The 12,676-nt window shown below is 46.0% G+C and overlaps 1 protein-coding gene across 1 annotated transcript in view; it reads right to left on the bottom strand.

Moving 5' to 3' along the window:
* Nucleotides 1-12,676, bottom strand: part of LOC135515806 (liprin-alpha-2-like) — a 244,032-nt gene that overhangs the window by 222,378 nt on the left and 8,978 nt on the right. Inside the window, exon 2 of the mRNA XM_064939544.1 lies at nucleotides 11,219-11,473. Coding sequence (XP_064795616.1) covers nucleotides 11,219-11,467 — 249 coding nt within the window. The 5' untranslated portion in view covers nucleotides 11,468-11,473. The remainder of the gene's footprint in view (nucleotides 1-11,218; nucleotides 11,474-12,676) is intronic.

Here is a 12,676-nt window from a genome sequence, read left to right as displayed (position 1 = left end):
TCCCCATTAGCTGCTGCCAACAGTTACTCTTCCTGGGGTCTATGTTTGTGTGCTTCACAGTCCCCGCTGTTCCATAAGGTGTATTCCTTATCTGTTTTTTAAATCTAATGACTTACTTGATGTGGAATAGAGTTGCATGTAGTCATGACTCTATGTAGTACTGTGCGCCTCCCATAGTCTGTTCTGGACTTGGGGACTGTGAAGAGACCTCTGGTGGCATGTCTTGTGGGGTATGCATGGGTGTGCATTCAACATGTCAATACCTCTCACAAATACAAGTAGTGATGAAGTCAATCTCTCCTCCACTATGAGCCAGGAGAGATTGACGTGCATATTATTGATGTTAGCTCTCTGTGTATATCTAAGGGCCAGCCGTGCTGCCCCAAAAAATCTGTTGGTATCACATATATTATCAAGCATTTCACAAATGTTATCCAGATACTGACTGTTAGCACTTGGTGAGCTATAGCAGCTTCCCACCAGAATGGGCTTTAGGTGAGGCACATGAACCTGTAGCCATATTACTTCAACAGTATTTAATATGAGATCCTCTCTAAGCTTTACAGGAATGTGGTTCTGAACATAAACGGCCAGACCTCAAGCTTTGGCATTTCTATAGATCTTATACCAATGTATTTCTACCACCGTATCATCAAAGGTATTATCTAAGTGAGTTTCAGAAATAGTCAGAGTGTGAATGCCATCTGTTACTAGCAAATTATTGATTTCATGAACTGTGTTACTTAAGCTACATACAGTTGAAGTCGGAAGTTTACATACACCTTAGCCAAATACATTTAAACTCAGTTTTTCACAATTCCTGACATTTAATCCTAATAAAAATTCCCTGTCAGCTAGGATCACCACTTTATTTTAAGAATGTGAAATGTCAGAATAACATTCCCAGTGGGTCAGGTAGTTTACATGCTACCAAATACTAATTGAGTCTATTGCCTTTAAATTGTTTAATTTGGATCAAATGTTTCGGATAGCCTTCCACAAGTTTCCAACAATAAGTTGGGTGAATTTTGGCCCATTCCTCCTGACAGAGCTGGTGTAACTGAGTCAGGTTTGTAGGCTCCTTGCTCGCACATGCTTTTTCAGTTCTTCCCACAGATTTTCTATGGGATTGAGGTCAGGGCTTTGTGATTACCACTCCAATACCTTGACTTTGTTGTCCTTGCCATTTTGCCACAACTGTGGAAGTATGCTTGGGGTCATTGTCCATTTGACCCATTTGCTACCAAGCTTTAACTTCCTGGCTGATGTCTTAAGATGTTGCTTCAATATATCCGCATCATTATCCTCCCTCATGATGCCATCTATTTTGTGAAGTGCACCAGTCCCTCCTACAGCAAAGCACCCCCACAGCATGATGCTGCCACCCCCGTGCTTCACAGTTGGAATGGTGTTCTTCGGCTTGCAAGCCTCCCACATTTTTCCTCAAAACATAACGATGGTCATTATGGCCAAACAGTTCTATTTTTGTTTCATCAGACCAAAGGACATTTCACAGTCAACTTAGTGTATGTAAACTTCTGACCCACTGGAATTGTGATACAGTGCAGATTATAAGTGAAATGATCTGCCTGTAAACAATTGTTGGAAAAAATAATTGTGTCATGCACAAAGTAGATGTCCTAACCGACATTCCAAAACTATAGTTTGTTAACAAGAAATTTGTGGAGTGGTTGAAAAACAAGTTTTAATGACTCCAACCTAAGTGTATGTAAACTTCCGACTTCAACTATATGTTAATGTGGGCTATTTTTATCACTTTTCTGGGATGCTTTATTGTTTTTATCGCTTACTGGGAAGCTTAGAAGGAGTAGATATGCTCAGGTTATTTATGTTAGTGCAGGGTGAGATGCACACAATGGACTTCCTGCCAGCGCACACCGCCTCCATGCTAACAGTATAACTGGTTCATGGGCACATGATTACTGCATACAATAGCTGTAGGATCAGCAGTGGCATTCAGGGCAGTAAGAGGGACATACATTAGGTTACTTACATTATGTCTTCCAGCGCCCCTGGGATAATGTTCATTTGCTGAAGCATTATGACAACTCAGCGACACAATGGTAGGGATTAAATGAGCTGGACTTGGGTCATTGATAAGTCTTTGTCTAAGCACAGCCTTATAATGCTGTGAAATTATCCAGGAACACAAATGATTTGGGTGGATCCCATCCTCCTTATAAAATTAGCTTTGTTTCCAGAAAGTATCAAAATTGTCAATAAATGTTACACCGACAGAGCTGCGATCGTCTCGTAGCCAGCTATGAAGGGCTAAAAGTCTGCTGAACCATTCAATGCCATGATTTAGGTAGGCCAGAGGGACAGATATTATGGACCATTTGTTGGTATCAAGTAGTGACCCAATCAGTTATTTAATATCCCTCTTCAGCTGTTCTGAGCTGAGTTTTCCCAGTGGACCAGTAGCAGTAGAAATGAACAGCCGGAGCAGCCTTTAGACGAGGCGGCCATGTTTTGGTAACTAAACAGTGTAGGGAGTGGGAGACACACAAAGGGCCTGGGGCTCTCTGACTACAGTATAGTAACACAGCTGAGTGCACCAGAGGAGGAAGCCTGTTTCAGGGAGAAAGCACACACAGGCAGGTCACATGGTCCCAACACCACGCTGCAGGCCCTGTGGCCTCCCTCCCTCTCTCTCTCACTCACTCACTGACTGACCCACAAGTAAGGTGTTGTTGTGAGGACTCCTTCAGCTGGTGAAGGAAACCCCCGAAGCGGATCCTCTGTTTGGACGACCACCCAGGCAATCAAACAAGCGAGATGCCGGTACAGGGACAAGGTGGAGTGGCAATTAAATGGCTCAGACACGAGACGTATGTAGCAGGGTCTACAGACAATCACAGACTACAAAAAGAAAACCAGCCACGTCACGCTCACGTCACGCTTCCAGACAAACTAAACACCTTCTTTGCCCGCTTTGAGGATAATACAGTGCCACCATCGCGGCCCGCTAACAAGGACTGCGCCCCTCCCCCCTCTCCGTGGCCGACGTGAGTAAACATTTAAATGTGTTAACTCTCGCAAGGCTGCTCGCCCAGACGGCATCCCTAGCCACGTCCTGGTGGCTGGTGTGTTTATATACAGTGGGGCAAAAAAGTATTTAGTCAGCCATAATTGTGCAAGTTCTACCACTTAAAAAGATGAGAGAGGCCTGTAATTTTCATCATAGGTACACTTCAACTATGACAGACAAAATGAGAAAAAAAATCCAGAAAATAACATTGTAGGATTTTTAATGAATTTATTTGCAAATTATGGTAGAAAATAAGTATTTGGTCAATAACAAAAGTTTATCTCAATACTTTGTTATATACCCTTTGTTCATTGACTACAGCTCAGCATTCAACACCATAGTACCCTCCAAGCTCATCATCAAGCTAGAGGCCCTGGGCCTCAACCCCGCCCTGCGCAATTGGGTCCTGGACTTTCTGAGGTGGTGAAGGTAGGAAACAACATCTCCACCCTGCTGATCCTCAATACTGGGGCCCCACAAGGGTGCATGCTCAGCCCCCTCCTGTACTCCCTGGTCACCCATGACTGCGTGGCCATGCACGCCTCCAACTCAATCATCAAGTTTGCAGATGACACAACAGTGGTAGGCTTGATTACCAACAACAACCTCTCACTCAATGTCAACAAAACAAAGGAAATGGTCGTGGATTTCAGGAAACAGCAGAGGGAGCAGCCCCCTATCCACATCGAAGCAACATAAGTAGAGAAGGTGGTAAGTTAAGTTCCTCGGCGTATACATCACAGACAAACTGAAATGGTCCACCCAGACAGTGTGGTGAAGAAGGCGCAGCAGCACCTCTTCAACCTCAGGGGGCTGAAGAAATTTGGCTTGACACCCAAAACCCTGACAAACTTTTACAGATAGACAATCGAGAGCATCCTGTCGGGCTTTATCACAGCCTGGTACGGCAACTGCACCGCCCTCAACCACACGGCTCTCTAGAGGGTGGTGCGGTCTGCACAATGCATCACCGGGGGCAAACTACCTGCCCATCAGGACACCTACACAACCCGATGTCGCAGGAAGGCCAAAAAGATCATCAAGGACAACAACCACCCGAGCCACTGCCTGTTCGCCCCGCTATCACCCATAAGGTGAGGTCAGTACAGGTGCATCAAAGCAGGGACCGAGAGACTGAAAAACAGCTTCTATCTCAAGGCTACCCCCCATAGGGGAGTGTAAAAGTTTCTCTCAAAGCACTGAGTTAGTGATTACTGTTAAACAGTCATCATTACCTCAGAGAGGCTGCTGCCTACATTGAGACCCAATCACTGGCCAGTAAATGGATCACTAGTCACTTTAAATAATGCCACTTTAATAATGTTTACAGATCTTACATTACTCATATCACATGTATATACTCTATTTTATACCATCTATTGCCCCTTTCCTATGCTGCTCGGCCATCGCTCATCCATATACTTATATGTACGTATTCTCATTCACCCCTTTAAATTTGTGTGTATAAAGTAGTTGTTGTGAATTTGTTAGATTACTTGTTAGATATTACTGCACTGTCGAAACTAGAAGCACAAGCATTTCGCTACACGCGCATTAACATCTGCTAACCATGTGTATGTGACCAATATAATGTGATTTTGATTTGATTTGAAGAGAGCAGTGGTCCGCTGTAGCAGAGGTTTGGAAAAAAAATATCACAGGGATGAATGAATAAAAGAAGATGTGCTTTTGCATCGGGAGTTGAAATACTGCTTTTAAAGAGCGCAGCAGAGGAATATCTACAGTCTGTTTTAGCAGTCTAAGCTAACTAACCAATGACCCGAAGCTCATATGGGCATGATCAACCTTAGCATACTGAGTAAGGCAGGACTCCTACAGGTGCAGGAGTGCTGTCAAAGTCAGACAGTGTGGAGAGAGCAGGACACAGAACCACGGCCGTCTCTGCTCTGGGCAGCCAGTCAGTCCATGTTGTTTGGACGGCCATGACAGAGACACCAGAGAGAGAAGCTCCAGCAGGACCTGAGCCCACTGCCAGCTGGGTTTGTTGTGCTACCAGCTGAGCGGCCGTCCAAAGGCCCTCTCCCTCTCTCACTAGTCACCACAGTCTCGGGTGAGCGTGCCCGCCACGTGCTGCCCCTACAAAGGCAGCAGCGGCTTAACCATGCCGTTAAAGTCAATGGCTTCTTGGCAGCCGACGCTGCCTTGCATGGGTTCCAAGCGGGCATGAGCTGCCGACACAAAGGGAGCTAATGGCTGCCCACTGCCCATCACCGCTCCATGCCCCCCCCCCCACACACACCTCTATTCTGGACCACAACACAACGGACGGAGGGATGGATGGAAAGAGGGATGTTGTTGCATTGTTATGCACAACGCGGATAGGATATGACCTCAAGGCGTGGAGGATGTCACTCCGTTCAGCCAAACGTGACGTGACAAGGAACAGAGGAGTCGTGACCCTGACATAGAAATGGAGAGAGAGAGAAAGAGAGAGAGGGCGGTGACTATAGGGAGGAGGGTTGGGAGGGGCCTAACTGAAGCCTGCTGCTACAGACCTCTCTGTTAGTCGAGAGAGAGATACCGGTGTGGCTCCACCACAAGCTACTGAATGAGGCCACTTCCATTTCTGAAAAAAGTATCTGCATCTCTCCTCATCTCACCACCCTCTCTACGCACGCACACACACACACAAACACAAACTCACTCACCCGGCAGCTATCTCTCGGCCTCTTTAAGATCTACCCTAAATAATTATGTCTGCCAGCTTACTTAATTCCCTGCACTGCCTTGTAGTACTGAAAAAATCAATGGTTCAAAGTGCTTTGAAAGATACTACAAACATAACCAAGTACTGTCAAAATGATTTAACATATGACAGTCTACTACAGATATACACTGAGTGGACAAAACATTAAGGACACATTCCTAATATTGAGTTGCACCCCCTTTGCCCTCAGAACAGCCTCAATTCGTCGGGACATGGACTCTACAAGGTGTCGAAAGCGCTCCACAGTTGTCAGGTTGGCTGGATGTCCTTTGAATGGTGGACCATTCTCGATACACATGGGAAACTGTTGAGCGTGAAAAACTCAGCAGTGTTGCAGTTCTTGACAGAAACCAGTGTGCCTGGCACCAACTACCATACCCGGTTCAAAAGCACTTCAATCTTTTGTCTTGCCCATTTACGCACTGAATGGCACACTTACACAATCCATGTCTCAAGGCTTAAAAATCCTTTAACCTGTCTCCTCCCCTTCATCTACACTGATTAAAGTGGATTTAACAGGTGACATCAATAATGGATCATAGCTTTCACCTGGAATAACCTGGTCTTTTTATGTCATGGAAAAAGCACGTGTTCTTAATATTTTGTACACTGTTTTGTAAAAATCCGTTATCCCGTTCCTTGTCCAACACTCTCTCTCTCTGTACACGGAATCTTTATCAGTCATCCATTAAAATGGGAAACAGGAGCCAATCTTTCTCCTGGGTAAGAACCTCCCCACAATTACAGAGGTCCAAGTCCAACGAACTGCCTCATGAAGCATTAGTGTGATATTGATATCGTACAGGCTTATAAAAATGCTGCCACCACATTCATTAATGGAAGCATTTGTGCATGATGGGGGTAAGATCAGGGGAGGGATCCAGATTGCCTGGTGACATCTCATTTAATATGGTGCCGAGGAGCGCCACAGACTAGTACGTCAACATCGCTGTCAGACAGTGACAAGCCGTACATCATTATATGAGTTTTATCTGTGTTTTACTAGCAGAGGAAACATCTGTCAGAAAACGTGGGATAATGGCAGAGCTATTTCATTTTGTCGGCATTCCATTTTCCGTCCCCAGACGTTTTCATCCGGGAATGAAGCGGCATAAATTGATAGACATGACGGGAAAGATACTACTACCACTGCTGCAGATGTACGTAGCGAGTTGGAGTTTGAAGTAGAGGTTGTAGCTGTAAAAACGTGTCCTGTGGAGCGCTGTGGCTATTTTAATATTTACCTGACGTTTCTTCTCATCAATCAGGGCAATGCATACTGACAACTGAACGGTGTTCCCAAACAGAGCACTACAAACCCTCAGTCTTTCATAAGGAACTGCGTGTTTTGGTCCAGGATCACCCTCTTTCACTTCCCCCAGCCAGCCTCTCTACTGTACGGTATGCCGGTGTTATCATAGCAGCTGAAGAGGGTGAGAGACTCCCTAAGACAAAATATACAGTTGGAGCAAGAATCCAAATAACCCTGAGTTCAAACAAAGTCACATGAATGAATAAATCACAACACATACAGTCGTGGCCAAAAGTTGAGAATGACACAAATATTAATTTTCACAAAGTCTGCTGCCTCAGTGTCTTTAAATATTTTTTGTCAGATGTTACTATGTAATACTGAAGTATAATTACAAGCATGTTATACGTGTCAAAGGCTTTTATTGACAATTACATGAAGTTGATGCAAAGAGTCAACTTCTGGGCCACATCCTGATTGATGGCAGTCCATTCTTGCATAATCAATGCTTGGAGTTTGTCAGAATTTATGGGGTTTTGTTTGTCCACCCGCCTCTTGAGTGTTGACCACAAGTTCTCAATGGGATTAAGATCTGGGGAGTTCTGGCCACGGACCCACAATATTGATGTTTTGTTCCCCGAGCCACTTAGTTATCACGTTTGCCTTATGGCAAGGTGCTCCATCATGCTGGAAAAGGCATTGTTCATCACCAAACTGTTCCTGGATGGTTGGGAGAAGTTGCTCTCGGAGGATGTCTTGGTACCATTCTTTATTCATGGCTGTGTTCTTAGGCAAATTGTGAGTGAGCCCACTCCCTTGGCTGAGAAGCAACCCCACACATGAATGGTCTCAGGATGCTTTACTGTTGGCATGACACAGGACTGATGGTAGCGCTCACCTTGTCTTCTCCGGATAAGCTTTTTTTCCAGATTCCCCAAACAATCTGAAAGGGGATTCATCAGAGAAAATGACTTTACCCCAGTCCTCAGCAGTCCAATCCCTGTACCTTTTGCAGAATATCAGTCTGTCCCTGATGTTTTTCCTGGAGAGAAGTGGCTTCTTTGCTGCCCTTCTTGACATCAGGCCATCCTCCAAAAGTCTTCGCCTCACTGTGCGTGCAGATGCACTCACACCTGCCTCCTGAGCAAGCTCTGTACTGGTGGTGCCCCGATCCCGCAACTGAATCAACTTTAGGAGATGGTCCTGGCGCTTGCTGGACTTTCTTGGGCGCCCTGAAGCCTTCTTCACAACAATTGAATCGCTCTCCTTGAAGTTCTTTATGATCCGATAAATGGTTGATTTAAGTGCAATCTTACTGTGAAGCCATTTTTGTGCAAAGCAATGATGACGGCACGTGTTTCCTTGCAGGTAACCATGTTTGACAGAGGAATAACAATGATTCCAAGCACCACCCTCCTTTTGAAGCTTCCAGTCTGTTATTCGAACTCAATCAGCATGACAGAGTGATCTCCATCCTTGTCCTCGTCAACACTCACACCTGTGTTAACGAGAGAATCACTGACATGACGTCAGCTGGTCCTTTTGTGGCAGGACTGAAATGCAGTCGAAATGTCTTTGCATGGCAAAGAGGGACTTTGCAATTAATTGCAATTCATCTGGTCACTTTTCATAACATTCTGGAGTATATGCAAATTGCCATCATTTAAACTGAGGCAGCAGACTTTGTGAAAATGTATATTTGTGTCATTCTCAAAACTTTTGGCCACGACTGTACAGTCACTGAGGCTAAAGATGGAACATAGAAGCCACAGACTCACAGGGGATATACTGAACATACATCTACTCTGTAGCCCTATGACCTGGCCTGTAGCCCTATGACCTGGCCTGTAACCCTATGACCTGGCCTGTAACCCTATGAACTGGTCTGTAGCCCTATGACCTGGCCTGTAACCCTGTGAACTGGTCTGTAACCCTATGACCTGGCCTGTAACCCTGTGAACTGGTCTGTAAACCCTATGAACTGGTCTGTAACCCTATGAACTGGTCTGTAACCCTATGAACTGGTCTGTAACCCTATGACCTGGCCTGTAACCCTATGAACTGGCCTGTAACCCTATGACCTGGCCTGTAACCCTATGAACTGGCCTGTAACCCTATGACCGGGTCTGTAACCCTATGACCTGGCCTGTAACCCTATGACCTGATCTGTAACCCTATGACCTGGCCTGTAACTTATGACCGGGTCTGTAACCCTATGACCGGGTCTATAACCCTATGACCCGGCCTGTAACCCTATGAACTGGTCTGTAAACCCTATGAACTGGCCTGTAACCCTATGACCCGGCCTGTAACCCTATGAACTGGTCTGTAACCCTATGAACTGGTCTGTAACCCTATGACCGGGCCTGTAACCCTATGACCGGGCCTGTAACCCTATGACCTGGCCTGTAACCCTATGACCTGGCCTGTAACCCTATGACCGGGTCTGTAACCCTATGACCTGGCCTGTAACCCTATGAACTGGCCTGCAACCCTATGAACTGGTCTATAACCCTATGACCTGGCCTGTAACCCTATGAACTGGCCTGTAACCCTATGAACTGGTCTGTAACCCTATGACCTGGCCTGTAACACTATGACCTGGCCTGTAACCCTATGAACTGGTCTGTAACCCTATGAACTGGTCTGTAACCCTATGAACTGGTCTGTAACCCTATGACCCGGCCTGTAACCCTATGACCTGGTCTATAACCCTATGACCTGTCCTGTAACCCTACGACCTGGTCTGTAACCCTACGACCTGGCCTGTAACTCTATGAACTGGCCTGTAACCCTATGAACTGGCCTGTAACCCTATGACCTGGCCTGTAACCCTATGACCGGGTCACCTATAAAGGTTAATGGTTCATATCTAGGTTATATCAATTCTAAGAAAATACATTTAAAATGTTCCAGAGGTAAGACCAGATTATTATGGTATTATAAGACCCGATAACCCCTTTTAAGTTAGTGTTTGCCTGGTGATCAAATCACAGCCAATACAGTCTGTGTGCTTTGTTTGTCTCTAAAACCATGTGGATTTACAGTCGGTATCGGCCAGCAGCTCCTGTGAACAAAGTCCTCTTTTCTTCCAGTGAAACCTCAAGAGAGGCAGGGGGAACTTGTGACTACAATTATTGACACACTTTCTGCCAGCGAGATAATCTCTACTTTAATAGGAATTATTAGGCAAGCCCTTATTTGCCCATGTCGCTGGCAAACGAACAACCAATGAACACACTAGACCCAAAATGTCAGCGCAATTCCATTCCATTTCACTGCTTCTCACTGTATTCCAAGTGTTGTTTTTATTGCCATGGGACGACTATGGATGAATGCATTTACATTACAGTTCTTTAGCAGATGCTCTTATCCAGAGGGACTTACAGGAGCAATTAGGGTTAAGTGCCTTGCTCAAGGGCACAGACATATTTTTCACCTCCTCAGCTCGGGAATTCGAACCAGCGACCTTTCAGTTACTGGCCCAACGCTCTTAGCAGCTTGGCTACCTGCCGCCCTTGAAACTAATATTGTGTAGCAGCTCACTTTCAATGACATGACTATTGCAAGAGATATCATTTGTACTGCTCTAATTACGTTGGTAACCAGTATATAATAGCAATACGGCACCTCAGGGTTTGTGGCATGCTTTGCGCCGTTCCTAAGAACAGCCCTTAGCCGTGGTATATTGGCCATGTACCACACCCCCTCAGTCTTTATTGCTTAAATATAGAAATTTGACCATATTGTATGGTATGTGCAATGGATATTCAACCTTTCTCATCTCTGAAGTGGAAGGAATAACCTTGATGGACCACCCAACCCCTAGTTGTAACCTAGCTGTATCACATGGTCCAGAACATAGTGCTCAACACACATGGAAGGAATAACCTTGATGGACCACCCAACCCCTAGTTGTAACCTAGCTGTATCACATGGTCCAGAACATAGTGCTCAACACACATGGAAGGAATTGACTCCTATGCTGTACAATACCTGTGGCAGACTGGAGCTAAGAAAATGTGCACAGTTGTGTTCTATCAATTTCTATGCGTTTTACCTCAGAATAGAATTGGACCATACAGTATGGATATTGTACACACAACCACTGTCATCTCCAATAGCCATGAAGGACCTTCATGTTACTGTATGCTTGACATACATTAAGAAGGAAGAGGTATGTTACCTGTGGCAGGGCGGAGCTGAGCTGGCGCTGCAGTGAGTCCCGGTCGTAGATAACGTCCTCCAGGTGCTGCTGGGACATCCCCAGGCTCTCCTGGGTCTCCCTCAGCGTGTCCAACAGGCGGTCTCTCTCATCCAGCATGTTGACCATCAGCTGCTCAAAGTGGGAGTCGGGGTCCGAGGTACTGCTCTGGGAGCCCCGCTGGCTCAGCGCCGTGTCCTCGCTGATGGTGGGCATCACCTCGCACATCATCTCACCCTGGGTGGGGGGAAGGGGTCAAAGGTTAGCCAGGTCAGAGGGTGATGCTCAGTGGTTGTTCTATGTGAGGTAGGGCTTGGGAGTTTTATTGTGATGTTGTTCCAGGAAAACATCTTGGATCTTACAACAGTCTAATGATCAAGTCATAAACCTGTACATAAAACTGATGTTTTACGTGATGATTAGGTGATTCATTCTGTGTTTCAGTCATAAACAATACAAAGATCTCGACCAGAAATAGAGATGATGTAGTCCTACACTTTCAGAGCTGCAGCACTGTGAGCCTCCATCTCATCTAGAGACAGCATGAACCCTGTGTTTCCTGTGTTTACAAAGCCTTGATTGGTGTCACCTTCCCTCAGACTCAAAGACACCAGAGACATGACGCAAGGGATGACAGAGGACAGGGTCTCCACTCTAGGGGGCCAGACGGCTTAGAGACCTCTGGGCCTCAGTGACCTCCTGCTTAGGGCAGGGAGATTCTCTTGGCAGGAACGTGTGTGTGATTGAGAGAGAGAGAGAGAGAGAGAGAGAGAGAGAGAGAGAGAGAGACAGAGACAGAGACAGAGACAGAGACAGAGACAGACATACAGAGACAGACAGACAGACAGACAGACAGACAGACAGACAGACAGACAGAGACAGACAGGAGACAGACAGACAGAGACAGACAGACAGGCAGAGACAGACAGACAGAGACAGACAGACAGAGACAGACAGAGACAGACAGACAGACAGACAGAGACAGACAGACAGACAGAGACAGACAGACAGACAGACAGAGACAGACAGACAGACAGAGACAGACAGACAGACACAGGCAGACAGACAGACAGACAGACAGACAGACAGACAGACAGACAGACAGACAGACAGAGACAGACAGACATACAGACACAGAGAGAGACAGACAGACAGACAGACAGACAGACAGACAGACAGACAGACAGACAGACACAGACAGACACAGACAGAGACAGACAGACAAACAGAAAGACAGACAGACAGACAGAGACAGACAGGAGACAGACAGACAGAGACAGACAGACAGGCAGAGACAGACAGACAGAGACAGACAGACAGAGACAGACAGAGACAGACAGACAGACAGACAGAGACAGACAGACAGACAGAGACAGACAGACAGACAGACAGAGACAGACAGACAGACAGAGACAGACAGACAGACACAGGCAGACAGAC

Source organism: Oncorhynchus masou, chromosome 27 (assembly GCF_036934945.1).
Source record: "Oncorhynchus masou masou isolate Uvic2021 chromosome 27, UVic_Omas_1.1, whole genome shotgun sequence".
NCBI classification, from domain to species: domain Eukaryota; kingdom Metazoa; phylum Chordata; class Actinopteri; order Salmoniformes; family Salmonidae; genus Oncorhynchus; species Oncorhynchus masou.
This window is presented reverse-complemented; position numbering and strand designations above follow the sequence as displayed.